At 37.0% G+C, this 27,130-nt stretch overlaps 2 protein-coding genes across 2 annotated transcripts in view; one reads left to right on the top strand and one right to left on the bottom strand.

Moving 5' to 3' along the window:
• LOC145217618 (fibrocystin-L-like) overlaps positions 1 to 23,913 on the top strand; it is a 39,899-nt gene extending 15,986 nt beyond the window's left edge. The window contains exons 24-92 of the mRNA XM_080084909.1: positions 4 to 150; positions 215 to 331; positions 519 to 746; positions 904 to 1,087; positions 1,304 to 1,536; positions 1,678 to 1,860; positions 1,942 to 2,114; positions 2,206 to 2,302; positions 2,369 to 2,491; positions 2,568 to 2,725; positions 2,962 to 3,125; positions 3,280 to 3,410; positions 3,541 to 3,687; positions 3,760 to 3,873; positions 3,952 to 4,170; positions 4,275 to 4,438; positions 4,583 to 4,667; positions 4,837 to 4,989; positions 5,084 to 5,249; positions 5,894 to 6,002; positions 6,266 to 6,403; positions 6,657 to 6,794; positions 7,109 to 7,300; positions 7,793 to 7,910; positions 8,029 to 8,118; positions 8,307 to 8,434; positions 8,914 to 9,056; positions 9,135 to 9,232; positions 9,325 to 9,483; positions 9,713 to 9,944; positions 10,262 to 10,520; positions 10,830 to 10,968; positions 11,241 to 11,389; positions 11,516 to 11,702; positions 11,781 to 11,934; positions 12,308 to 12,520; positions 12,733 to 12,847; positions 12,991 to 13,149; positions 13,347 to 13,446; positions 13,650 to 13,833; positions 14,031 to 14,203; positions 14,319 to 14,405; positions 14,586 to 14,819; positions 15,052 to 15,155; positions 15,618 to 15,756; positions 16,021 to 16,190; positions 16,446 to 16,615; positions 16,966 to 17,114; positions 17,270 to 17,432; positions 17,664 to 17,775; positions 17,840 to 17,966; positions 18,077 to 18,253; positions 18,714 to 18,891; positions 18,959 to 19,113; positions 19,415 to 19,586; positions 19,666 to 19,731; positions 19,820 to 19,943; positions 20,038 to 20,131; positions 20,439 to 20,560; positions 20,798 to 20,917; positions 21,045 to 21,110; positions 21,230 to 21,412; positions 21,499 to 21,729; positions 21,928 to 21,986; positions 22,113 to 22,267; positions 22,338 to 22,507; positions 22,882 to 23,056; positions 23,392 to 23,485; positions 23,620 to 23,913. Coding sequence (XP_079941035.1) covers positions 4 to 150; positions 215 to 331; positions 519 to 746; positions 904 to 1,087; positions 1,304 to 1,536; positions 1,678 to 1,860; positions 1,942 to 2,114; positions 2,206 to 2,302; positions 2,369 to 2,491; positions 2,568 to 2,725; positions 2,962 to 3,125; positions 3,280 to 3,410; positions 3,541 to 3,687; positions 3,760 to 3,873; positions 3,952 to 4,170; positions 4,275 to 4,438; positions 4,583 to 4,667; positions 4,837 to 4,989; positions 5,084 to 5,249; positions 5,894 to 6,002; positions 6,266 to 6,403; positions 6,657 to 6,794; positions 7,109 to 7,300; positions 7,793 to 7,910; positions 8,029 to 8,118; positions 8,307 to 8,434; positions 8,914 to 9,056; positions 9,135 to 9,232; positions 9,325 to 9,483; positions 9,713 to 9,944; positions 10,262 to 10,520; positions 10,830 to 10,968; positions 11,241 to 11,389; positions 11,516 to 11,702; positions 11,781 to 11,934; positions 12,308 to 12,520; positions 12,733 to 12,847; positions 12,991 to 13,149; positions 13,347 to 13,446; positions 13,650 to 13,833; positions 14,031 to 14,203; positions 14,319 to 14,405; positions 14,586 to 14,819; positions 15,052 to 15,155; positions 15,618 to 15,756; positions 16,021 to 16,190; positions 16,446 to 16,615; positions 16,966 to 17,114; positions 17,270 to 17,432; positions 17,664 to 17,775; positions 17,840 to 17,966; positions 18,077 to 18,253; positions 18,714 to 18,891; positions 18,959 to 19,113; positions 19,415 to 19,586; positions 19,666 to 19,731; positions 19,820 to 19,943; positions 20,038 to 20,131; positions 20,439 to 20,560; positions 20,798 to 20,917; positions 21,045 to 21,110; positions 21,230 to 21,412; positions 21,499 to 21,729; positions 21,928 to 21,986; positions 22,113 to 22,267; positions 22,338 to 22,507; positions 22,882 to 23,056; positions 23,392 to 23,485; positions 23,620 to 23,686 — 10,226 coding nt within the window. The 3' untranslated portion in view covers positions 23,687 to 23,913. The remainder of the gene's footprint in view (positions 1 to 3; positions 151 to 214; positions 332 to 518; positions 747 to 903; positions 1,088 to 1,303; positions 1,537 to 1,677; positions 1,861 to 1,941; positions 2,115 to 2,205; positions 2,303 to 2,368; positions 2,492 to 2,567; positions 2,726 to 2,961; positions 3,126 to 3,279; positions 3,411 to 3,540; positions 3,688 to 3,759; positions 3,874 to 3,951; positions 4,171 to 4,274; positions 4,439 to 4,582; positions 4,668 to 4,836; positions 4,990 to 5,083; positions 5,250 to 5,893; positions 6,003 to 6,265; positions 6,404 to 6,656; positions 6,795 to 7,108; positions 7,301 to 7,792; positions 7,911 to 8,028; positions 8,119 to 8,306; positions 8,435 to 8,913; positions 9,057 to 9,134; positions 9,233 to 9,324; positions 9,484 to 9,712; positions 9,945 to 10,261; positions 10,521 to 10,829; positions 10,969 to 11,240; positions 11,390 to 11,515; positions 11,703 to 11,780; positions 11,935 to 12,307; positions 12,521 to 12,732; positions 12,848 to 12,990; positions 13,150 to 13,346; positions 13,447 to 13,649; positions 13,834 to 14,030; positions 14,204 to 14,318; positions 14,406 to 14,585; positions 14,820 to 15,051; positions 15,156 to 15,617; positions 15,757 to 16,020; positions 16,191 to 16,445; positions 16,616 to 16,965; positions 17,115 to 17,269; positions 17,433 to 17,663; positions 17,776 to 17,839; positions 17,967 to 18,076; positions 18,254 to 18,713; positions 18,892 to 18,958; positions 19,114 to 19,414; positions 19,587 to 19,665; positions 19,732 to 19,819; positions 19,944 to 20,037; positions 20,132 to 20,438; positions 20,561 to 20,797; positions 20,918 to 21,044; positions 21,111 to 21,229; positions 21,413 to 21,498; positions 21,730 to 21,927; positions 21,987 to 22,112; positions 22,268 to 22,337; positions 22,508 to 22,881; positions 23,057 to 23,391; positions 23,486 to 23,619) is intronic.
• LOC145217620 (uncharacterized) lies at positions 23,893 to 25,179 on the bottom strand. Its single transcript, XM_080084911.1, has 3 exons — positions 25,042 to 25,179; positions 24,743 to 24,835; positions 23,893 to 24,214 (listed from the first exon to the last, which is right to left on the bottom strand). The coding sequence occupies exons 1-3, from the start codon at positions 25,139 to 25,141 to the stop codon at positions 24,036 to 24,038; spliced, it is 372 nt and encodes a 123-aa protein (XP_079941037.1). The 5' UTR covers positions 25,142 to 25,179; the 3' UTR covers positions 23,893 to 24,035.
• Between the last annotated feature and the right edge of the window lie 1,951 nt (positions 25,180 to 27,130).

The raw sequence follows: 27,130 nt of genomic DNA, 5'->3' as shown, positions 1-27,130 counted from the left end.
TAGGAAACGGATTTGATGCAACATCAAACACTGTAATTGTTGGTGGCGTGGAGTGTGTGACATCTGCTAACAGCGCTACCTCAATCACCTGTGAACTCGGACAATCCCCCGGGGGTCAACAGTCAATCTCTGTTAATGTTTTTGACAAAGGTTTGTTGTTTTGACTATAAACTGGACGTTATGTAGTTACAACATATTTTGTATTTGGAAAAAGGTTTGGCGGCGATTTCCGATGGGTTTGAAACCTTCACTGTTACTGCCTCAGTTGATTCGATTTTACCAACCAGTGGAAGCATTAACGGTTTTACCACAGTGACCATACAAGGAGCAGGTACAGTACATGCGGTATTTGAATTGATCTCCACCATAAATAGAAGAAAATTATGAATGAAAATAACGGTCCAAATAAAGTATGTCGCTTTTTACGTGTATTTGGGCCGTTATTTTCATTATTAAACTTATATAGATCGGTATGTAGTGTTATAAATATATCAGTTCTGACAAAGTCTTTTTTTTAGGGTTTGACGCAACGAGCGCCGTCGCGATTGGATCGGCGACTTGCGAAGTTACCGCGTTTGCGTACGATTCCATTACATGTGTTACTTCCGCGTTAGCTGCGGGAATGCAAAGTGTCGTTGTGACGACATCCGAAGTGGCTGTAACCTCAACTTTTCAGTACGAGTACACAAACACCGGTGTCGCTGAAGTCACTGGTATTACCCCCGCCACCGCATCTGTAGCTGGAGGTATAAAAAATAAATACGTTGTCAAGGTGTAGGTAACTGAGTATTACAAATTGCGTCACTAAACGTCTCAAATCGCTTTCGAAACATGTTTTGTGAACGAAATTGCCCATGTACAGTACTCTCTGCTTATGTAAAAATACTGTTGCATTGTAAACAGGCACCGAAGTTACAATGACTGGAACAAATTTCGGGACGGATGAAGGAACTGTGATGATTGGATCATCATCTGCCACTATTTCCTCCTGGACTGATACTGAAATTGTGGTTGTTGCCCCATCACTGCCTCCTGCTTCTTATGGTTATAGTGTTGTCATTGACCCAACTGGAGCAGCCACTGTTTCGTATGAACACATTTTTTTCTTGACATATATAAAAAATCATGACATGTAATAACGTCAAATGGTGTTTGTTTCATAGCTATTTACCTTCATGATTGGCATATATTAACTTTGAGAACTTCTATTGTTTTCTTATTACTCTTCTTGTAAATGTGGTATATGCTGATATATCTGATTTAGTTATACTGTGTGAGCTTATTCGACTATCTGTGACTTTAGAGCTTCGGACAACACCATAAATTATCCATTCTCTGTGACATCAATCACCACAACATCTGGTTCACGTTTGGGGGGAACAACTGTTACACTTGAAGGAACAGGCCTCACTGAAGATGTGGAAATTGAATTTGGTGGTGTTCCCTGCAATATCGAGACAGTTACACCAACCTTCACTTGCATTACGGAACCATCAACCACAACACATCTAGTCACTAATGCCGGAAGTCATCCATGTAATTGCTGCTTTTTTATTTAAATAGCATAAAGCCCAAGAGGCAGTTTTAAACTTGGTTCAGAGTAAAATTAATTCACACAATAAATAAGGCTGTGTATTTTCAAGAGGTATCTAAACAAGCAAATATTTTATTTACCAGCTCTTGGCATTGGATATGGATTTGATCCATCATTTTTGGAAATAGCTCAGGGGGATGCAGTTACATTCAGGTGGTCACTGCCAGAGCTTGTTGAGGGTATCGAAATCGGCATCTTTACCACAGCTGGTCCAGTTTCCAAAACCTATGACAATGACGGATTCCAGGTTGCTGCCAGCATTTCAGGTGTGTATCCTTGCTTTAGGAAAACAACAGAATTAATTAGAATTAAAATCAATTTCCAACAATCATTATTGTTGTTTGTAGGCTCATACACACACCGTTTTGCATCGGTTGGGACATACTATTATGGCAGTGGGTGCATCGATGACGTTAACACATGTGAAGTGTTTATGCGTGGAACTATAAAGGTGGTGGAAGCAACTTCATCAGACAATACACTGACTGCAATGCATGGTGGACAAGAAGCAACCTACAATGTACGAACAAACAACAACTTGTTTCCTGTTTTTGTTTTAAATATATTATTAGACAAATACCTTAAAAATATGCAACATACACATTTTTTAGTCTGAATTCACATTTACATTTGATGCCACAACAACACCTGTGGTAAACTCAATAGCACCACGAAATGGGACAACTGACACCTTAATTACTGTGCAAGGTTTGACTGCTTTTAATGTTTGTAAGTCAATCAAGACTTGTTATTACATGCTGTATTTAAATTTAGGAGTGGGCTTGACTGCAGACAGTACTGTAACCGTTGGTGGCTTTCCATGTGCTGTTGATAATACAGCAAGCAGTACAACACAGGTTGTTTGTCAGATTGATCCAGCAGGAGAAATGCCAGTTGGTAAGCCAAACACATTTCACATATTATTTTACCATTTGAATAAAGGAAACAGAAAGTACATGTGTGTATAATTTAGGTGTACCCGGTGAAGTAGTTGTGAATGTTCCTGGTGTTGGCAATGCATTAAATGAAATCAGAAAATATGAAGATCAAACATTCGTTCTCTTGCCACTGATCAGCAGTTTCTCACCCAGCTCTGGTTCACTGGCTGGTGGAACCAAACTTACAATCGATGTAAGTATTGGTAATTTAATACTTCAGAAAATCACTATGGGCGATTGAACTTATATTTTGTTGTTTCTGTATTGTTGTTATTGTTGTCAGTTTAATTGGATTTGTTGATGCTTTATGTAATATGTTTCAACAAAAAACGTTGTGTCAAAACTCTGTTACAATAATGCATGTGGCAAGACATATGTTTTTTTTGATGAAAAAGCTGCAGAAGAATTTAAATATGTTGTGTGGTTTAGGGATCTGGTTTCAACTTGGCATCTGGCAGTTTGTCAGCAGTTATTGATGCATCCAGCCAACTCACATGCACAATTGACAGCAATGAATCAACTTACACACAAATTGTGTGTCTTACAGATTCTGTATCAGAAGCCACCAGTGGTGATGTTCTTGTTACTCAAAGGTAAATGCTATTTTGGTAATTTTTAAACAAGTATGATAAAGAGGTTTTAATTAATCATACAATATATTTTATTATTACTCTTTTTTTTAAACCCTTGCACATCAACATTTCTAATTCATGGCAGATTTAGCATTAAGTAATTGTATATTTTCAGTGGTTTGAATGCTGAATGCTCTGATACATGTGAATTTGGTTTTACTGATGCAGCAACACCAGTTGTGACTGCTCGTCAAGATGTAATCAGTACAGATTTCCAGACCAGCACCTTGACATTTACTGGCACTGGTTAGGCCATTTTTTTGTAAAATAAAAATAAAATCTTCAAATAGATATGTTTGATAAGCATCTTCATCATATGCAGCATTTTTTTTTTAATTTTTGCATGCATCTAAAAGCATTTTTATTTTGGTTTTAGGATTTGGAACAGATTCGAGTAATGTGGTGATTATGGTTGGACCTGTAGCTTGTGTAACATCATCTGTTTCTGACACAGAAATTGTTTGCACAGTTAATGGTTATCCTGTTGGATCAAACCAAATGGATTTAAAAATTGTGGGAAAAGGTGTTTATATTTTTCAAACAAACTTAAAGGTGACAAAAAACTTTTTTAACACAGTTATGTTTAAATCGACAGGGTTTTCCAAGTTTGTTAATGCAGCAGACAAAGAAATTACCAACGCAGCGAACATTGCCAGCTTGTCACCACCCACTGGAAGTATTAATGGTGGAACAGAACTTACGATTTCAGGTTTGCATTTGCTTTATATGTTTCCATGTGTTAAATTCAATAAACAAAAATTGAAATTTACCTGCAAATGGATTTTAGGAAATGGTTTTGTTGATGGCTCTACTCAAGTAACAATTGGTTCCCAGTCGTTGGAAATTTTGTCCATAACTTATTCCACCATCATCTGCCGCACGCAAGCTAATGTAGAGGGGTCAGTTGAAGTGACTGTTACATCAAATGGTGTTACCTATGATGCCCAGACATTTGAATTTGCCACAGCTGCAACTCCAACTATCACAACTATTTCTCCAGAAAGTGGTTGGTAGTACCTTATTGCACATACTCTTTTTGCTTAAAAAATAATGATTTGAAATTTACACACATACTGTTTGAACATAGGTTAACAACAAATTACATTTTAGGTATCGAGGGTGATGAAATTACAATCACAGGAAATGTGTTTAGCACCACCACAGATGATGTCACTGTTAATGTTGGAGGTGTTGATTGCACAGTGACATCATCAAGTGACACAGAGATTGTTTGCACACTGGGGGCTCGTGAAGGCGGGGCTGTGGATACCAAGGTTTGCAAATAAGATGTCTTGGTTGTGACCCAAAAGTTAAAACCTTTACGATAGCAAAACACCCTTTTTTAAAACATGATAAAGATTTTTTTTAGTGCAGCAAGCACAAGTCTGAGAATATTTAAAATATTAAATTGTTTTTAGGTACTTATCAATGGTAAAGGAGACAGTAACACCTGGACAGAATTTTCATACAGGCTGGAGATATCATCATTTGCACCAAACACTGGTATTTATCAGTTCATAATCTGTTAAAAACAAAAACACTAGCATGTTAGTTAAACCAAATTTATCATCTTTGTGATCTGTTTCATTTGCAACTTCAAATTTTAAGTATTCTTGGATTTTACGGAAAGCCATGAAAATTAGTGGGCCTCATTTTTTGTGTCTTTTTACAGGCAGCTATGGTGGCTCACAAACTATCATCATCGAAGGTCAGGGTTTCTCAGAAAACTCTATTGTGAAAGTTTGTGGAGCTGTGTGTGAAGGGGTGTCTGTATCAACCACAAGTTTCACTTGCATAACACCAGCTAATGGCAACCTTGCTGATGGTAGGGTTGTTATTGGTATATTTGTTTTACGAAATTTTTATTGATTTTAAAGATTCTCAAATTGCAGTAGTATAACCTCTATCATAACTTTCAGGAACCACATCATGTGATGTATCTGTGTCAAATGGTGACAGCAGCAACACAGCTACAACCCAATACACATACAGTGATACTGTCACTCCAATTATTTCTGATGTGTCTCCCCGCCGCGGAGGAACAGGTGGTGGAACTGAACTTACCATCACTGGTTCAGGTTTTGTGTAAGTCGGCTTAATTAAAAATGCATGTTGTCACGTTCTTTTTTCACATGTGCGCTAAAAAGTGGGGCTGACTATTGGAACATCTGCAACACCAATACAGTCTTACACTGATGAGCAATTAGCTGTTTTTAACATTAATTTACTATCAACAATCTTATTGGATTAGAATGAAACAACAAGGATGATAAATTTAATACTAAAACTAACACAATCTACAAACCAAAAGCAAGCATATACCAACAAGCTAATATTCTATGATAATTTACAATAAAGAATGCAACTAACTGTAACACTTTACTCAAGTAAGTGTAAGATTGTGAACAACTTGTAATAAGTGTGTTTAATGAGAAAAAGGTATTTTCTATAAATTGGATGACAATAATTAGGGTGCAAGCCTTAACTCATTGTGACCATTTTCTTAAATAAAACAAGATGTGCTGCACCAAGTGTGATGAAAGAGTAATGCTTTAAATTTAACACATAAAGGTTAAAACAAAAAACCAGAGTGTTTATCACAAAAGACTTTGTATGTATACACACTTTCTACAACAAACAATAACTAGTCCATAGGGTATTGTCTGCATTTAAGCAGATGCGTATTCCAAAACTTGCTTTCAAAATTTAATGCTTTTACTTGTTTACAGATCACCTTCTGTAGTGACAATCGATGGAAGTGTTTGCGATGTGAGCAGTGAAACATCCACCAGCATCACATGTACAACAAACTCACATCAGGGTTCTATTGTCACCAAAGTATGAAAAATCAAGTTTCACAATTTACATAAAATATGTTGCAATGAAAGATGCAAGAAATTATTTGTTGTTTATGAATTTTTAGTCATGAACAAAATAGTTTTAAATTGGCTTTGGTATTTTTGTGTATAGCATGTTTAAATGCAGAAAACCCACATCGTCACAGTATACCAGGCCCATTAAAGGTGCCACACCGAATCAGCTGGTCACCAAGCATTCACCACAAACCAACATAGTTCATTTAAGATGGTTTGTGTGATTAGATTAAAGTGGCTGTTGGAACAGATGGAATCGCAACACAGGACAATGCTGACTTCCACTACATTGACCGCTGGTCGTCTATTTTTACATGGGGTGGTACCACCGTCCCAACAACACAGGACTTTGTTATTATTCAAAAGGTAATTGTAATAGCGCTGTTTCAGCAAAAACGTTTGATTCAGTGTTAATTAGGTGGGCACTAAAGGATCAAACTTTGTTTGTAGTATACACAACGTGCAAATTTGCTGCTCTTATCAGAAAAACAGTACACATGTATTCACTATGTGTAATTATGTTCAATTTGCCAATTTACTTATTTTTAAGCATTTAACCAGTTTGATGCAACCAAAAGATAATTATCTACTCTATTTTTTTCGGTGTTTATTGAAACAGGGTCAAACCATTTTGCTTGACACTGACACGGCAGTGCTAAAAATGTTGCTCATTGACGGAGGTGAACTTATCTTTGACGATGTTGATGTCACTTTAAGTTCTGAGAACATTCTCATTGTAAATGGTGGAAGGCTACAGGTAAAAAGACAAGCTATTTTTTTCTGACAATTTTGGTTTTTGGGAACTGCATCTTGGGGGAGTTCTAATAATTACTTTCTGTACCTGGTACCGGGAATATATAACTTTCAATTTGTTGGTACACATTTAAAATCGCAACTGAGTATGTGAATGTTAAGTTTTAATAAATCGTATTAATGCAATGAATATCAACATAATATATCCCAATGCTTACCACCATAAGGTACTCTAGGGACACATTCAAAATTCCTGTCCCAATAGAAACCACAAAATGTGCAAAAAATGATATTAAAAACATGATATTCTCTTGACAGATTGGTACCGAAGAACAACCCTTTACAGCAAAGGCACAAATTGTGATGTATGGTCATTTGCGATCACCTGAACTACCCATATATGGAGCCAAAACACTTGGTGTGCGCAATGGAACATTGGACATGCATGGGAAACATGTTGCATACACCTGGTCACTACTAGATGCCACTGCTGCAGCTGGAGCTACTCAGGTGTGTTTTTGTCTGCATTATTATAGCTAGGTCTGTAATAACAAGTGTTTCCTATAGACAGATAGGGTTATGTTATCAATTTTACTTGACCCCATAAATGATGTTAGTGATTTTACTCACCACAAACAAAGTGTCCAAGTTAAATACACTTTCTCTTGTAAATCTTTTAGTCATTTGCTTAACCTACAGTAATCGTCTCTCACATCAAAATTTTTGAACAATGTCGAAATGGACAATAGTTTAACTTAACTGTTAGTTGTTTTTTTTTGGTTTGTGTTTGGAAAAATCCTATAGTATATGCAACCTTATGTAAAATTTAAAAGTAAATAGACTGCAAAAACATTGCAATATGGGTAAATGTTATTTTGCTCGGCAATTATCCAAATGCTACCATTCCAGTTTTATTTTGATAAAAGCACAACCAATTTTGACATAAAATTAAACTTACAAAATTTACATGTGTTGGTATAAGAGCTGTTTTGTTTTGTGCAGATTGTAGTGCAACATCCAGTTCACTGGGATGTGGGTGATTTGATTGTGATAGCATCCACTGGCTTGCGACATTCACAATCAGAAAACGAACTTAGGAGGATTACTGCAGTTTCAGATGGTAGGTAAAGTAATCTCGAATGTAATTTGTTTTAAAATGTGATATTAAAGTAAACCAACAAAATAAAAATACCCTCATTGAAACACTAAGAAATAGCACTTTTATTTACATTGGCTAGATGGTCGCACGTTGACACTGAATGCCAGTTTGACCTATGAGCACTTGGGAATCACAGAAAGATTTGGAGACCATGATGTGGAATTTCGGGGTAGCTAATGTGATTGTTAAAAAGTCATTTCTATCTACAATAACAAGTTTAAAAACAACTTTTTTTCGCTGTTTAAAATAACTTTACTGAAGCAATTTTGTCAGAAGGATAAAAAAATATGTAGTAATATAAGAGATTAATTAAAAAAAAACGAAGTCAAATAATGTAACAGTCTACTGTGTTAACAGCTGAAGTTGGTCTGCTCACAAGAAACATTGTGTTCCGTGGTTCAAATGATCATGTGTGGCATGACAAGATCGAAAAATGTGAGGAAGGGTTTAACACTGGTCAGTTTGCCACTCAGACCTGTTTCCAGGTAAACTAATAGATTTTACCATTGGCAATGTCAAGTTAACCACCTAAGATAGTGTTTCTAACAATTTGCTAGAAAAACACGATCAACCTGCTTTCGCTTTCTGATTGCTAAATTTTTTTGCCTAGCTGCCTGGCACATTTTAAACTACTTTGTGGCCCACTAGGCCATATCTCACTGGTTGAGAAACACTAAAAAACACTCAAACAAATGATAATTAATGTAACACTAAACCAGAATGCCTAGGTTTTAACAACCTTGTTTAATTACAAATACTAGGCCCATAAAAGTTAAGAGATTTTGACTTTTTAACAAGGTTTCTCTTCTTTTCGAGTTAGCCCAGTTTTCTTGAAAAAGTATAGAAATATAAGTACATATATAAGTGCAAAGCAGTTCGACAATTTGGCATGTGCTATCGTTATTTGGAAAAAAAAAATTTATGTCAACTGCAGTCCAACTCTGCAACTTTTGTCTGCACATAGGGGCGATTTGGTGAAGAAGTTGGATCAGACCAGTTTGGAGCATCAATTATGATTCATGCAGAAAAAGCTGACTCTGGAGAAGCTGTGGCAAGAATCGAATATGTTGAAGTGAATTATGCTGGGCAGGCTTTTAGGCTTGGAAGGTAATAAAATTAACAGCCGAGTTGTTCAATTAAGTTTAATGTTTATTTGTATAGTGTTTTTTAACAACATTTGTGTAGGTATCCAATCCATTGGCATCTGATGGGTAATGTGAGTGGAATGTATGTGCGAGGCTGTGGTATTCACCAGACATTTAACAGAGCTGTGACCATTCATGGTGTGTATTTACAAAGTTTACAGAGTGCTGCATTTTTATTTTGAGTTATTTGTTAAGCAGACATTTTTTGAGTAATGGAAATGCGTTTTTAGGAACACACAATCTTCTGGTTGAGCGTAACGTAATCTACGATATCATGGGTGGTGCATTCTTCATTGAAGATGGGATTGAAACTCAAAATGTCATCCAATACAACTTGGCCGTCTTTGTCAGACAGAGCACTTCTTTGTTAAACGACGATGTGACACCAGGTATGTCTAGTGTAGCAACTACATGTTATTGTGTTGCTGACTTCTTTTCTGTTAAACTTCCGGGGAGTTATCACAAATTGATTTTTTAAGCACTTTAACTCTTCACAATATTCTGGTTTTAGTACTATTTGCCAGGAGTACTGTACAATTATTGCAAAATCTTTTGACTTTGTTATAATTATAATGATTCCGTGTTTGGTTTAATTTGTTTTGAACCTGTTTTCTTTAGCGGCATACTGGGTAACGAATCCTGACAACGTTCTGAGGCACAACCATGCAGCTGGTGGAACTCACTTTGGGTTCTGGTACAGAATGCATGAACACCCTGACGGACCATCTTTCACACCTGATATATGCCAACAAAACGTGGAATTGGGACAATTTGAAAACAACACAGTCCATTCCCAGGGATGGTTCGGTTTGTGGATTTTCCAGACCTACACACCAGTCGTTGGTGGAGGGTAAGTCTAAAAGTTTTAGTTGCATTAGTTGGGTTTTAAAGGCTTTGGTGCGCCGTGGCCGGAATAATGCAGTTTTCAGGTCTTGTTTTGTTTAAATACTGGACGCTCGTAGAGTTTTGTTTAAAGGGCGTTGGTTATGTTGTTGGTTATGCTACGTCAAATTCATGTCCAAGTCAATAAATTTTACAACAAAAACGTGTTTTGTGAATTTTAAGTAAATGCTAGCTGTTACACACGAATCTTCGCAAACAAACAAGTCTGATCACGAAAAAGTGACCTTTACGTTCTAAAACTCTTTACCAAATTTTGTGTTTCAGGTGTGATTCAACAGAACCTAGTCCTGCTAAGTTTAAATCGCTTACAACATGGAACTGCGAAAAAGGAGCCGAATGGGTGAATTGTGGTGCAATTCAGTTCCATGATTTTGTAATGGTTAACAACGAAGTGTCTGGTATGGATCTTAAACTAATCAAAGGAACATCATGGGGCGAAGAAAACGGTGCACTTATCAAAGATTCGGTTATCGTCGGCCACTCAAACATCGTTGATGACAACTACGAAACTGGACAGGGAATTGTAAGTACAAATACTGGAAATATTTTGATCAAAATTATGTCCAAAAAAGCTGTAGTTGTTGTCTATTTGATAATGGCTTATTTGATATAGTCGAAAGTTTTCATTGTCTGTCATGTAAGGTTTATTTGCTCTCAAATGAAAAAATTAAGCCAAAGGGGTAAGCCTTTTTTCATAGTGCTTGCTGGGATGATGTTTGTTTTTAGAAAGTACTCATATTGTACTTGTTTAGTTAGGTGAAGTTACGATTGTCTGTTACATGTTCTCGTAGTAAAGTATTAGTGCATTAGTTACAAACTTGGATGTTAATAGACGTTGCCGTTCGGTCCTGGCCTCACTGTCAGCAACGTCGAGTTTCACAACTTCAACCGACGCGGGGCTGCGTTCGGGTTGACATCAATTCAGGGGACTTGTACCTTCAAATGCGGTGGTTTCTACTACTGGCTTGAAGGTAAAAAGAAAATGTTTTTCTTTGAGATGTAATTATTTTAACCTTGTGAAAGTATACATCAAAATGCATTATATGTAGTGAATTTGGAATTCTGTTAAACATCCCTATACAACACAAAGCAAAATAATTTTAATGCAAAGAGAAATATTGACCAGGAGGGGCTTTAAAATATGTTGTTCAAGATCGTTGAAGAGCACACGTCGAGCGAGTTCATTCAAAAATGTCTAAATCATGGCGTGTCCTTGCACAAATGGCGGTTTATATTTGATTAGGTTTGCAATTCCACGGTGTAACACGGAAAGTTCACTGGAGGTGGGAACATGAAGGAGTTCTGGAGGACAGAGATGGAAGCTTCACTGGAGGACCAGCTTTCACCAAAGTTGTACCTAGCTCTGGATTGTACGATCCGTCTAAGTGTATTGTACGTCATTGATTTTTCACGTAACATTCACAGAATACTTTAAATATTGCGTACTGAGTGTGTTCAACTGTATCGATTTTGACTATTTCGGTGTAAAATATAAAAATAAACAATCAATATTTTCAGGTTCAAACCGGTTTGGAATATTCCAGTGCACTACCGTCAGCAATCTGTGACCCAGAAGTCCGATTCCACAGGTTCGCAGTCAACAATATTTTGCCTTCGTCCCTGGAAGCAAACGACCTCATTTTCCGCAGTCCCCATGGAAACACATCAATCACATACCTTAAGAAACGACTTACACACAAACCAGGTTAAAACTGTTGTATATTTGTGGCGTTATCCGTATCAGCTTGCATGAGACGTTTTTTTACATTTTACCTTATTTCAGGCTACATGGGATTGTTGCCGGGTAAAGAAGATCTTCTTTACACTTTCAAGGACGGCGAACAGTTCACCAATATTACTTACAACTCCAGATTTTACGATTTCATGAATGATGATTACCTCATCATTACACACAAACTGAAACAACGACCAGACAAGTAGAAAATTTATGTTTTTTTTTATTTGATAACTCAGTAGCAATCATTAACCCTAAACATGTTCTGTAAAAGACCAATCTGCTAAAGGTGATGATAAATTTCATTTACATCGCATAAATTTGTCACACATTTTTTTCCTGTAGTTATTTCGAGCTTGTCATTTAACCTCACCCTTTATAAAAATTAAGGAGGTGAATATTGCAAATATTGCGCAATGGCGATTTTTTTCCCTAATTTAAAGGATCGTAGAACACAAAGTCTGTACCTTATACCGAGCGATTTTGTAACAAACCTTGAGCTTGTTTTATGAAATATACTTTTTAATTGTTTCATGGAATTTTCGATTTTTGCATCTTACTTGAATGTTGTAAAGAATTACCATCAACAATGAGGAAAGGTTCGAAATCGGAAACGCTCCGGACTTAGCGGTCGAAACAGCCTCGAACCTGGATTGGAGTTACAACCAAGACACTAAAGACTTTAAATACATCGTATCAGGCCAAACAAGCTCACGAAAGCGACGGGCAGCTATAGAAGTTGTTGACGACAATTTTAGTCACACGACTGTTTCACCGAATATCTACAGGTAAATTATAACCTTTTAGTTTAAGTATGCAAAGTAAACAATATTGCCCACCTCGTTTTGCATTTTTAAATCAACAGACTTTATAATGCCGTATCGTTTACTTTTTGAGGCCCGAAAATTTTTGCTCATTGGGCACTAGGGACATACGAACAGTATTACGACCACTTTTGTACAGTTTGTGCCCACACGTCAACTTTAACAATTGCGTTTAGATGCTTCTACGAAAATTGCACTGCGCCCCCAGATCCATCCCAAGTGCCCCCTGACCGTGAACGATTGGAACCATTCTTCTTATGGTCTGAAGAAAATCCATGCGTGAACAGAACGGTATTTAAAAATCATATTTAAAAGGGATAAAAATCATTAAGTTGGATTTCAAATTAGGTTGGCATTAGGTTGGCATTAGGTTGGCATTGGCATTACAAAACAAACCAATGTGCACTTATGAGCCCGTAACTGTACATTTGCAGGATCCAAATAATATCATCATTCTTTCGGGCACTGACGATGTTGAGATATGCTGGGTTGTGATTGATGTGGCAGAAATAACTGTCGATTCTCTGGTTGTCAATGGAGTTCTCGAATTCGACACGTCAACAACCTTGTCAGCGATCACTATACTTGTTTACGTAAGTGTTTAAAACAGGTTTTTAGAAGAAAAAACTTTGCAGCTTTTGCCAATTGCACTATGCCTGTTAGTTTAAATGGGACTGACGTCATTATACTCCAGGCCACAGTAAAACAGTGCAACGATGGTGTATAATATTATTTGTGTATCCATTACGAATTTGGTTATATTATCAAATCATCTCTTATAACTTCTAAGGGTCGGGTTATCGCCGGTTTCAGCGACACTGATTACATTGGCCACGATGTGACCATCCTCCTACGTGGAAATCATGACACTCCAGCGGTCGCCCTTCCAGGTAAACAAATGAAAGCTTTTACTACAATACGTTTTTTGATGGCAGAGAAAAAGGTTCAGGTTTGTGTGTGAATAAAAAAAAAGAAAATGCAATACGTAGCTCACAGTGTACAATGTACAGCTTACAGAGGTTTAAACTGCAAACTGTTTTTGTTTTTTCGCTTTGGTGCACGACAGTTACTCAAATGGTGTTTCTATGACCAGGTGTAAATCTTGGATCCAAAGCATTGGGTTGCTTCGGAGGCTGCGATTTCCATGGTAGGGTGAAAGCTGTACACTGGACACAACTTGAAACTACTGCCATCGAGGATGATACGACCATTGAGCTAAGAAGCGCTGTTGATTGGAACGTCGGTGACCACATTGTGATAACCACCACTGGCTACCAGTAAGTTTAATGTATTTTACAACAAAATCACTTTACTTTAAAACTAGTAGCATCTCTTATAGTTTGCTTAGATTTTGTTTTAACTCTTCTTCTGGTAACAAGGAGTTTATTTTTTAATGGCGACATGTGGTTGACACCAAAGTGATCCAAATAAAAAAGTATATGAATCACCCTGGAAAATGTTTATCATGCGACAGGGCAATTGAAACAGAGAAAAATGTGATTACTTCAATTTCGGATGACGGACTGACCATTGGCCTTCAAAATCCTTTGGAGTATCGCCATCTCGGTGAATCCTATTCTATCAATGGTCATGACTATGATATGAGAGCTGAAGTCGGACTGCTTACCCACAACATCAAAATTATTGGTTCGTTCAATATTTCATGCTACAGTTTTACTGAGGATTTTAGACATTTTACCATAAAATATCATTCAAGGGTTTTGTTTATGATTGTAATACAAGACCTTTTTTATTAATACAGGAGAAGAGTATACTGAGATCGATGCACAAGCATTCGGGGCCCGGGTGCTTGTTGGCCAGTTTCGGTCCGGCGAAGTTACGGTCACTGGTAAGTATTTAACAGATTTTTGTCACTGTTATAATGAAGTGAGAAACAACCAGCGTCTGCTTCTACTACTCATTGGCTTCACTAGGTGTTTGTGAAATAAATGGATGCAGAGACTGAATGAAAATTATTGTGCCCTAATTTTTTGTCGTTAGGTTTTATTTCCAACTTTGTACTTTATAGGATGGGCTCGCTTCAGCAATGTGGAATTCCATCGCACTGGACAAGAGGGTTGGACCGATCCATGGGATCCCCGCTTCTCCCTTGCTTGGCTTAACACTGGAACCGTGACAGCATCCCATCCATCTTATGTCACCGGATGCAGTTTCCATGATGGATATTCAACTGCAATCGGAACGTTCGGTGCTAATGGGATTCACATCTCACATAACGTTGTTCACCGGACCATTCACGACGGTATGTTGTGAAATTTGATGTTCATGTAATTGTGTTATTGATGTTGTTAATATACTTCCCTATTTTGTGGGTTGGTATGCTGTGATCATTATATGTATAAATAGGGTGTTCGGTTTTTGGTCCTAAGCGTAACAAATTGATATATGTGGAACGAAACAACTTGGTCTTTTAACATTAACACACATTTACCGCTTGGAGTTGTTTTTACAAATAACTATTGCTGTTTATTCAGGAATAAGGATTACCGGCAGCAACCACAGACTTGAACATAACTTGGTATCAATGGTGCTCTTCAGAGGTGCTTATAACGGGCGAGTGGAACTCACTAACTTCAAGGTGTTTTATTAGATTCCGTTGTTACATTTGCTCTTCCTAGAGCACTTCTGAAACGATTTTGTTATTTTATTTTAGTTTTTTTGTTCTTTTTTCGTAAGTGCACTTTTCCATGCAAATGAAACGATTATTGGATTCGAGTTACAGTCATGTAGCTGTACCAGCTTCTTAATAGGTGCTTGTTTAATAGGTGTAGACCTATTTAACACATTTGTATGTGTAAGGATGCATATGCTACTCGGAGACGCAACCATGGCGTAAAAAACGTAGGCCTGGTACTTTCTGTTAAACATCTTACAATGGTACAAGGACGGCTATTTTGTGGACTGGTTCACTTTAAGTCATATATGCCCAGACGTTTTTAACAACTTTGATTTTTGGTGTTAAATGTGGTGTCAATTGACCACAACATCTTGTGGCAATACCTAAACAATTCGTTTTGCGAACAATTCAAGTATGTTACAGGACTGGCAAGCAAACTTTGAAGTGTCGGAAGCGACGAATGTGGTTCTGATCGACAATGCTGCCTCTGGTGGTGAACGACTCTGTTATCACATCGATGGTGAAGCTTGCGATGCTGCTGATGATGAAAATGCATGGTCAGGTATCACAAAATCGTTTTTTACCCTTAAATAATCATAAAAAATACACGATGTCAGTGACGATTTTAAAAGAATAAAATTACAATGCTCCTAGTCAAAGTCACTTTTAACTTTTTAGAACAATGGAAACTTTTATTTGGTGTAAAGCTTTGCCGAGTTAAAGCAATAATCCATCACAGATGCAGAATACAATGCAAGCGTGCACTAAAAACTGTCGCATACATAGTAACTTCAACTGTAATTCAATCTACAAATGATAATTGCAGGTAACATTGCCCACGGATGTTTACACGGAATTCAAATCTTTTTGGAAGATGGAATTGGTTCATGTTCAATGATTAGAAATTTTGTTGTCTACAAAGCTTGGGATTATGGAATTTATCATCAGACTTCAACCAGTGTTGTGGTTCGAAATACAGTCATCGTAGATTCAACGGTAACTATACTGCTATACTGTACCACTTGCAGAACTAAGGTTTCTTTTTTTTCTTGCTGAATACACTTTAAAGATATAGTTGTATTAATCTACAGTTTGTATGTAAAGTAATTAAGATAGCGAAGAAAAGATTGCTTATTTATTTTATTTTCCATTCGGACGTAAAAAAGTGATTTACATAAATTGCTCCTGTGCAAACTCTTTCATCAACAAAACAGCAAATTTTTTTTACTGGAAATGAATTTATGGTTTTAGATAGGATATATGCCTTTGATCTTCGGCCCTCCTGGTAAGTCACATGTATACGAAGACAAATTTGCAAAGTTGGAGAATGTTCTGTGTGTTGGGCGAAGTGCTTCATTTGATCCAGCTCGGGACTTCATGGATGAGATTAATGATGGGAATCTGCTCAACAGACTTAACTCGTAATTTACACTGCTCGTTCTATTGTTTGTTAACCTAGCTCAGTGGTTCTCAAACTTTTTTTTATTGCGATGCCTCTGGAAAAGTTTTTTGGACTTGCGACGCACCAGCAAATAAAAGTTAATGAGGAAACCTATTGTTAAAGCTGTGTTAATTGATACAACAACAAAAGCAAAACGGAACTATTCTGCGACGCCCTTGGAAAATTAAAACGACGCACCAGGGCGTCGCGACGCACAGTTAGAGAACTACTGACCTAGCTCATTGTCTATCGCGACAGCTATTTTTGCGGCATTGTATCCCGTGTAGATTGCCTATTCAATTGTTTTAATGTCCCTTTGTCATTTTCCAGCCCCAGCAGAAAGTCCCCTCGCACTCCCACTGGTGGAAGTACATGTGTCATGTTGCCGTTATTCCAAAGCGGACCTAATGGAGCTCCATTTAAACCATTCCAGTTAAACAAAAACTACCCAGCAATTCACGGTCTTCTTAACATATCAGGTCTATAATTTTCGTATATGTTTGTGGTAAATAGCATTTTAATTGAGTAAAAACTTAGTTTGTAACCTCTCTAGGTGTTTGAAACGTTTTATTACAAAACTGGCGCGTCTTTGATGTGGTTATAAATAGTTAATGCTTCTGAATTGTCTCAACAGGGCTTACTGCTTACTCTTACAAAGCACATGGCACCGCAAGAGATCTGGTCTTCTTCACCAATCCGTCAAACGAGGACGCATTCCATCCAACTTACCTGAAAGCAATAACATTGGTCGATGTTGAACAAGAGAGCAAAGTGCTTTTGGACCGACCAAGTCTCGGGTAACTTTTCTAAGATATGAAAAAGTTTATGAATATTTTTGAATAGGCTTAACTAACTTAAAATGGCTCTCAATGACACTACGTTATTTATCTGTTCTTGTTACAATTCGTTTTCGAAGGATTTGCGCTGACCTGTAAGTTTGTTGTGGTATGTTTTTGTGTTCAACTTTTCGCCAGAACCCGTTTGAAAGGACTTTTACTATAATACTCATTGGCTTTTGTTTACCACAGCAAAGTTAATCCATCTGACTGTGTGGACATGGAATGCGACGCCAAAAAGAAAGTTCTTATTAAAGATTTAGATGGAAGCTTTTTGGGTGGTGTAGGCGCCGTTATACCTGAGGTACTGGCTGCTTTTCCTTTTGTGGTGTTTATATCTTATTTTTTCAATGTACAATGCGTTACAGGCTGAATTTGGCTGGGATGATCCTGAAGAAATATCACGTGGACTTGGCGACTACAGAGTCCCGAAAACCATGGTGACTGCAACAGACGGGTCAAGATTTGATGTTTCTGACATTGCTGACCATCGTGGTTTGTACACATACATTATCTTGTCATTTTTACACACTAAAGTTCTTTGGATTAGGGATAATTTGTTTTTGAAGAAATGATTTATTTCATTTTGCACCTTATTGTTTTAGGTATCATTCGAAGTGATGATTGTGTCTACAACTCTGCCTGGCAAGCTTATGACTGTCATGGACCGAATGCGAGGGATTATGCAATGCTAGTTGTTGAAAGTTTGGATGAAGACACTGAAACCAGGAGGTTGTCGCCTGTTGCGTTGCTTGGTGACAAATATATGGATCTTAACAATGGTAAATTTAATACATTAAAAACCACTCTTATTTCTGACAATAACTTAAACTAGTCATAGACTTACCAATACTTCCTTGTACCGGGTAAATGTCTCGCGGTTTCACACTATGATCAAAAGCGATTACAAGACAGCGACGATAGATTTTGTTCTGGGCCCATTTTGCCATACCTATACTGCTTTGGAACTTGGTTAAATTACATTTCCTTATTGTAAGCAAAGTATTTTTGTCCAGGGCTGTGAGGTTACTTAGTACATTTAATCCACATGTAAGTTAGTTTTCGTCCATTAAAAGTATTAAAACTGCCTTATTAAGTTTGTTTGATTAGTTTTCGATACGTTTACCAAATGATTTTTATGCTGGTAAGTCCACTCAACTGAATTAAAGTCAAGTAAAAAAATACTAATATTAAAATATGCTTTTCGAAATTTGATGCTTTAACGATTGCTTTGATGTTTAGGACCGCAAGACCACGGTTGGTGTTTTGGTTACACCTGTCAAAAACGGCTTTCCACGTTTTTCATGATTGTGGCAACCGGTGTTCACTATGACATGTTTATGACCGGATATCCACCAAGAAATTTACGTTTCCATTTGCTCAACGTCGACGAGTCAAAAACAATTCGTATAGCATTATAGTAAGTGTTGTTTACCAAATTTATGTGGTTTTTGCCTTTTTGCAATATTTTAACGAAATATTTTTAGCGTTCCGCGCCCGGAGAGATTGGACATATATCGCGACATATCACATTTACTTATCCAACCTCAAAACGCATATTACGACACGGAAGGAGAATTTTGGGGAAGGCGTGCTCCCTCTGCAGATAATCCGGATGGGTATAAACCAGCCATTGACTCAAGTAAGCCGAATACCTATTTTTAAGTTTTTTTTAATTGTTTTTGTGTAGTACGTCCTAACTAGGCATGGTAACGTGGCGCCATGACTTTTCCAAATTGTTTTCACGACACACTTTTACCGACTATAAGGTTTTACATTAATAAGAACTTTGCTGTCAAGTGGTCAACCTATTAATTTGCACACAGCTGTGTCATTTGAACGTTGTTTTTTTTGTAGGCCTAATCAACACACAGATTATTTTTGCAGTCTTAAAATCTTAATTTAAAAGTTGTTTAACCTTCAGTTTATTTTCTACTTTTCAGCTGTAAACGGCGCAAACTTTATGGACCCTGCCACGCGGCTTTTGTATGTGACTTTGAGGGGATCTGAGCCAATCGAGATTGTGACTGTTCCGCTGGTTTTGATCACGTTTCAAGTTCAAGCTGTTTCCATTGACGACTTCTTCGGCAAAAACATTATTTCAAACCTCGCAACGTACGTATACTTTGTCTTTTATATAACAACGTATTTGTTTTCTTTTACATGTTTTAAAATATTTCTTGTTTGTGTTTAGATTCCTCGACGTACCGCTGTCAAAAATACGTATGGTGGATATCGTAAGAGAAACTCAGCAATCAAGGTAAAAATTTGTATCCTGCTTGCCACAACTTAAAAATAACTTGTGGCAGGTGTAACAGACAATAACGTATGTTTTGTTATACTGTCAGACGCAAACGACAGATCCAAACTTACGAAGTGACTCTCGAATTCGGTGACGAAGTTCAAAACGACACAAACATCAACACAACTGTCACTCTCACCGCTGAACAGTTAAATGAGCTTACAGACCGGGTATAAACCAAGCTTTATGTAAAAATCTTTTGTAATTTTTGTGTAATTTGTTTTTTCTCATTTTGTGGTTACGCTAATGCCTTTGTGTCTATAGGTTCTTTTGGAATTCCAACAAGGCACAATTTTCCGAGTTGTCAACGCGACTGTTATCGGAATGTCAACTCAAACGGCAGCTACCAACACAACAGGTGACTTTGAAGTCAAATTTACTTAGTTTGTATAAGATACTCGGTTTGGTGTCTTTCTTGCAGTGACATTTGCAGTCATCCACTTTTTGGAAATCTTTAACTAAGTAATTTATGTAGGTCTACAAGTTCATTTCAGTAAAACTAAGTTTGCCGTTTTTTAAAACTGTTTCAAACAATCTAAACACATTGCAGTGATTGGAACAAAATATTCATAATAAACTGATCTGTTGTAGTTACAAACAAGCAAATGTGCTTTGTACCACATCAGTGTACGTTTTCATAGAGTTTAACGTATTGTATGTTGTAGACTACACCGAAGATGTTATCGTGCACAAAGTCCCAAGTGCTCTTAGTATTCAACATTCAAGAACTGTGGAAGAACTTACAGCATTTCCGGAAGTTCTCACGGTTTCACTTATAGACGACGCGGTACAAAAGCACTAAAAATGCAAAAACCTTGACATAAGCAGAATTGTTTGACTCCAACACATCTGATACATATTTAACCGTTACTTTATAAATATTAAACCGTTTCATTCCGGCACAATGTTGTTAGTACATTCGAATACTGTTGTAAACAATAAATTTGATTTGCTGGTTTTGTTATCTAGTTTATCAGCTGTTAAAATGAACCGAAGTGCCTTTAAATCATTTTTCCACTTTTAGGGTGATGTGGTAACAACATTGGGAGGTCAATGGATGATCACTGTTGAGTTGGACAAAACTGGAAGCAACGCTGATCCATTAGCAACGCTTAGTGGAGAAACAACCGTAGCTGTTTCGAACGTAAGTTGAGCAAGATAATATTTTGTCAAATTGCCCCCAAGATCCCCAACAACAAAAAACAGAAAGTTAAACATGTTTAACTATTAACACCTCGAAAGCTCGTGAACTAATTACCGATTTGTTATAGGGAAGTGCAGTTTTCTCCGATCTGACCATTTCCCATGCGGGACAAGGTTACATTCTTCGGTTCAGGGTAAGCAATACTTGTAAAGGTTATGGCGATGTACATGTGTGTTTGACGAATATAGTAACTAAACGTTTTGTGTCATGTTCATATTTTTCCATTATATCTAATTTTCGACCGAATTACAGGTTTCGCAGCCAGCTGACATAACCATCGGAGAACACACTGAATTGGTTGACGTTACCCAACGTGTTGTGCAACCAGTGTTTACATCAGGAATCGGCACACTATACAATCATGGTGATGACGTCCTTATGACGTTGCAACTCCGCGATAGTTCGGGACAACTGTTACAAAATATTGATCACAAGGTAAAAATAAATGTTTTTAATTTTTTTCAATGACTTTTAACTGATTTTTTTAAGATTACATATCAAATTTTTAATTACATTTGAAGGGTCTAACTTGGCATGCAACTGTATCGTTGGACGACAACGCCATATATGGAAGTTCAGCAGTCACTGGAAGCACCACATTCACCTTTGATACATCAACGGGTACAGTTACCACCACTGGTTTGAAGATATCAAACACACGAAGCTACCATAAATACAATGTACTGTTTCGAATTCACACCACACCAGAACCTGCTGCGTATGATATGTCTCTGTCCGCTGAACCAATACAGGTTTGTGTAAAAACTCATTTTTGTAGTTTCAACAACCATATTTATTCGAAAAATAAACAAAATAAAATATATTAGAGTTACAGCTGTTGTATTAAACAAACTTAAGATTTTGGAATAACATTCGCCACTTTTTTGATTTTTGTGTTATTTATATATTTTAGGGTGTTAACTTATTGTTTTTATTTTGTTTCATCATAGTTCCACGACTCATCCACAGACAATATCCATGAAGGTTTGGCAGCAACCCAAAGCGTCAAGTAAGAAACTGTTGTTTCTTTTTTAACCACAAAACGTAATAATTCAACAAATACCTAATATACTTTTAGAGTAAGTAAACAAAAATGTTCTGTAGTAAATTAAAATAAACAAATCTCTCTTAACAGACTTCTGATTATGGGGCGTCCTTACACAACAACCAGAATGGAGACTTTCAAAGTTTACATGTACAACATCTTGACTGATGTGATTATTGGGGGTAACAACAGAGTGTCTGATGGTGGCGCTTACATTGGTTCACTCGATGTTGCCGACACTACAGGTGTGCATTCTAACGATTCAGCAACTGTAAAAATAAAAAAATAAAAAAACTGGTAACTTTGCACAACTAGATGTCAACACTGAAGTGACATTTGACATCAACGCTCGCAGTAATGATGACGTGTTACAAGCTGTGGAAGGTTTGACGACTTATATCAATGGAAGTCCCAATTTGATGTTTGATGGAAATGCCATTCAGTTTTCTGAATCTCAATGTGGACTGACTGTCTGTGTTGTCACAGTGAGTAAACTCCATTTTCTTCTTAGAAAACCTTTTCCTACACAGTGCTACTTCAACTACGTTACGTGTACCGTTGCGCGCCAACAGTAAAGTTGGTTATTACTGAAAAATAACAGGTATTCGTTTCTAAAACATACCACACGCGGCATGAGGTACATGGTATGACAAATTATGCAAAAGCTAAATCAGTGAACCAGCCCTAAGCGTATGTTGTAATTTTGTTATTTCTCCAATCTATAAACTTCTGCTGGTATGCGCCTTATTTTGTTGACCAAAATTGATAATTCTTACCGGTATAGATTGTGATGCGTTTCGTGTATGAAAACATAATTTACAATATTATACCGTTGTTAATAAAGTTTTGTGTCATGCAGACGACATCTACCACCAGCACAACCGCATCGACAAGCACAGTTTCGACCACTACAACAACAGCTCCATCTTCTGGATCAGAAAGCGACAGTACCTGGATAATTATCGGTGTCGCTATTGGTTTGTCAATCGTGCTGGCCGCCGGTGCTATTGGGCTTGCCTGTTATCTGAAACGATGTAAGTTTTTGTTCCTTAACTAAAAGTGAAAAAAGCATCAAGCTTTCTCATGACGATTAAGCTGCAGAAAGTTTACACTGTTTTACAACAAAGTATGGTTCTGTAAATAGTTTTGTAATATGTAAAAAAAAGATTTATTTATATATATATATATATATATATATATGATAACCTACTTCATGTTTAACTATAACTATATACCAAACAGATAATGTTTGGTATTTTTTTGTTTTCCATCGAAAGAGAACTGTTAGGTGTGTTGGCCGGGCTACTAATTATTTTTAGCTGTTTAAGCGGATGTAAAAAAACTGTTGTGTCAAACTCTTTGCTTTTAGACCCACGCAGCAAAGTTGCTCCGTGCATTGGAGGTTCGCAGGCTTCGCTCGGTTCCAAATCATTGATGGACAGCATCCCTACAGAAAGTCCATCGTAAGTTGTGATACATTCCTATAATACTGTTGGGATTTGTAAACCTATCTATTTGTGCTGGTGTCTGAAGGGTATCTCGTATTTAATTTTCATGGTTGTAAGGTTATTAATATTAATTTTGTTTTTTGCCGTAGTGGGACCCCATCAAGCGACGGACTCTACCACCGTCCACGTTCTGGAATGACACCAGTCCATGTTTAAAGTATAAAATAATTAGTTGACGGACCGGATCGTATAGGACTACGAAAAATGTTTTTTTTATATATTTTATACTGCCTAATCATCTGTAAACTTTGATTTCCGCAAAAAAATATTGTTTTTACTAAACTGTGATCTTTCCCCAATATACAATTATTCAATTGAATTTGCACTTCTTCACAAAATTTTATTTTCTTCTGCACATCAAATACACATGTAGTTTGCATTTATTGTTTGACGTGTTTTATGAGAAGCAAACTCACGTGAGTCAACATTTAAATGTCATTTGTACAGGAAATTTTAATTCAAATAGAATATATATTACATCGAAACACATACACATGCTTAGAAATTATGTTTCTTTCTCAATGCAATAATCTTTGAGACACATATCACAAGTTTCGTAGATTCCTAAAACACATTCAAACTTTTCAACGATATCTGACTCAAAGCAAGGGTTGGATGTCACACAATCTTGAAGCTGCGTCTTGATCATGTGAAGTTGTTGTTTCGCATCTCCGGATGTAGTGTCTGTAAAACAAATTTGGCATAATAGTGCTTGTCACACTAGCAAATCTTAGGGCAACAATCACTCCATTTCGTTAATCTGAGCAAGTAAAACGACTCGAAGGTTTACGATTGTAAATTAATCTAAACGTGTCTCTTCAAAATTAAGAAACACAAACGTACGAATCCGTACCACGAATTACTGCTTGTTGAGCAGATTTAAGTGATCAAACATTTTTAAAAGAAATTGAATTGTAGACTAGGTTGGGTAAGAATTTCGATTTTAGTGACTGATCGAGCGTAACTATAGGCGCCGCGAATTTTGTGGCGCTAAATTGGCCCATCACCTTCTGCAACAATAATAACCAAATGTTATTTTTGTTGGCCTTGTATACCAAAATAAATTTTGTTCTTAGATTTTAAATGATATGCTGCATAGTATTTTAAAAATACATACAAAAATCTGTATTTGAATAACATTGGATAAAAATACAGTAAACCACCATGACTTACTCAATTTGACAGTGTTATAAATTTTATAATCACACTTACTAATAGCACTTGCAAAGCATCTGGGAAGCTGACATTCTATTCCACACATCGATGGACAATCTGTTTTTAGGTTTTCGTTGATGCTCTTATTACCTGCAAAACACATATTTTAGCCAAGCAACCTTTTATAGGTCTTCGTAAGGCACAAAAACAGTTTTAAAACAAATTTATTCATGATTGTGTGACATTAAACTATAGAGAATTTTCTTAAAATATAATTTTATCGACTTTCTCCTTGTTACCAATTACGAAATCAGAACCATCCAAGACGAAACACAAGTTTTATTTTATTTACTTACGTTGTATAATCTTCAAAAAATTCTTCACTATGACTTGATTAGTCATCGGCATGGCGCATGTAACAGTGCAAAACAGAGCCAACAAAATAACCTTATTCATTTTGTACTTATTGAATAAAAACTGATGACAGGGGTAAACATGGTTCAACATTTATATTATATGCAACGACATTGTTTTGCCCTCGGGTTTGTTTTCTTGAAAAAAAAAACGTTGTCTGACAAGAATTGCAAGATTACGTTTTCTAAAAGCAAAAGCCTGCAGCAAAGTATGCTTGCAACGTGTAAGCAGTGTACATCCGATTAGGCAGCTGTTTAGAAGTATCGTGTTTGTGTGAATGCTTGTTGTTTGTGGTGTTTATGTCTTCTTGGGTGGAGTGTCGTAGTATCCTACACCGTGGTACGTGGAAATAGTGGGTGTGTCAATAATGCGTTACAAGTGAATAAACGTAAAACCATAATTCCTGTTTTGTGCACGTTAAATCTAATATTTCGTGTTATTTTTTTCACAAAAAGTTTTAATGTTATATGTAAGGTACAGAGCCCTCGAGAGAAGAAAAATATGCAGGTGCTGTCAATTTCTAGGTCCCCTTGAACCCTATAGTACAGCGGTGCACAACCTGCGGCCGTACGGCCGCTGAGACGAGTTTGTGCGGCCGTGTAGGCTACATGTTTATTCAAATGCATGTACTGACGAAAATGGTAACTCAAGTTGGACTCGAAACCCCATCACTGCTAACTTGTATAAAACAAGGTGTTTTGACGGTGAGGTACGTTCAGACCAATCAAAAATTCTATTAGGAAGGCAGACAGCAAAGTACACACAACTGTTGCGTTATGAAATTTAGCACATATGACCAAATTAAATACGTGTGACAAATGCTATTATTACGTTCAGAAAACTCAACACCACTATGTAGTCAGCACAAATGTGCACTTAACACTATGCCATATCCTAGTCTAAATTACAAGGTATGCCAATTCACACCATAACTTACACGACTTATACTGCAATAAATGCTACCGTTGACATTACTAATCCTTCCCCACCTGCACAACTGTGGTACAAAAAATAGGAACAATAAAAAGAGATCTCGCTACAGTTCGCGCATGCACCGACGTAACAATAATAAAACTTGTTGCATAGAGTTGCACTACTAACAAATCAAAATCCACATTCTGCAATCGGCATCAACATTTTTTCAGTTTTGAATCTATTTTAAAATAAATACACATTTGACACTGTAATTTTTAATCTATGGGCCTCCTGGACTCTTTTTTTACGGGGTTCGAACTCAGGACACTCCCGGGGACGAATCCCGATCAAGGTTTTTTATGTCTGTATATCATGAGCCCCGGTGCGGCGCACCGGCTGCATCCCCCTCTTGTGGAGCCTGGTAAGGTAAACGAATTATTTGCTTTTGCCAGTTTATCAAGTAGACCACCAATGGTTCGACCAATAACAGGTGACTATAAAAAAATAAAACGCATTTTAAACTACTAAAACCAGGGAGTCGAACCGCTTGTCATATTTCAGGTTCGGTTCGGGTTCACTTTGTTTTGTTTTTAGGGGTTGGGGTTCGGTTCAGGTTATAATAAATCTAGTTCGGGTTTTGCGGATTCGGGTTTCGTTCCGGTTCGGGCAAATTACCTGGTTCAAACCGGCGGTTTTTAAAGCCCTGCAAATCCCCTCTTGTTTCACTTCAATTCTACCCATCATCCAAATGGCCTCATCAAACTCCAAAATAATTTTGACCGTGTTTTGACACACCCTATACCTCGCGTATTCTACAGTACGCTGTTTAGAAAATATAATGCAGACTACATTTTTTAATAGTTCGGTGAAGGTTTAATGAAATAACCACCCAAACCAGTTCGCGGGTTCGGGTTCAGTTCCGGTTCGACTTTTTTATTCCGCATGATAAGAAATTACGCTTTACGTACTTTGAAATGCACTTTAGATGGTTGGGGAAATCCCTAAATATTTTCGAAACACATGAGAATATTTATTGTCATTTGTCACCGTGCAAAATTACGCATTGAAGTTTTAACCCTCTTGTCTTATAAACCCATAAACAGATCTATGGCTCTG

The sequence above is a fragment of the Phallusia mammillata genome, chromosome 3 (genome assembly GCF_965637545.1).
Source record: "Phallusia mammillata chromosome 3, kaPhaMamm4.hap1.1, whole genome shotgun sequence".
Taxonomy (NCBI): domain Eukaryota; kingdom Metazoa; phylum Chordata; class Ascidiacea; order Phlebobranchia; family Ascidiidae; genus Phallusia; species Phallusia mammillata.
Note: the sequence above shows the minus strand (reverse complement) of the source record. Positions and strands in the feature narration are given on the sequence as shown.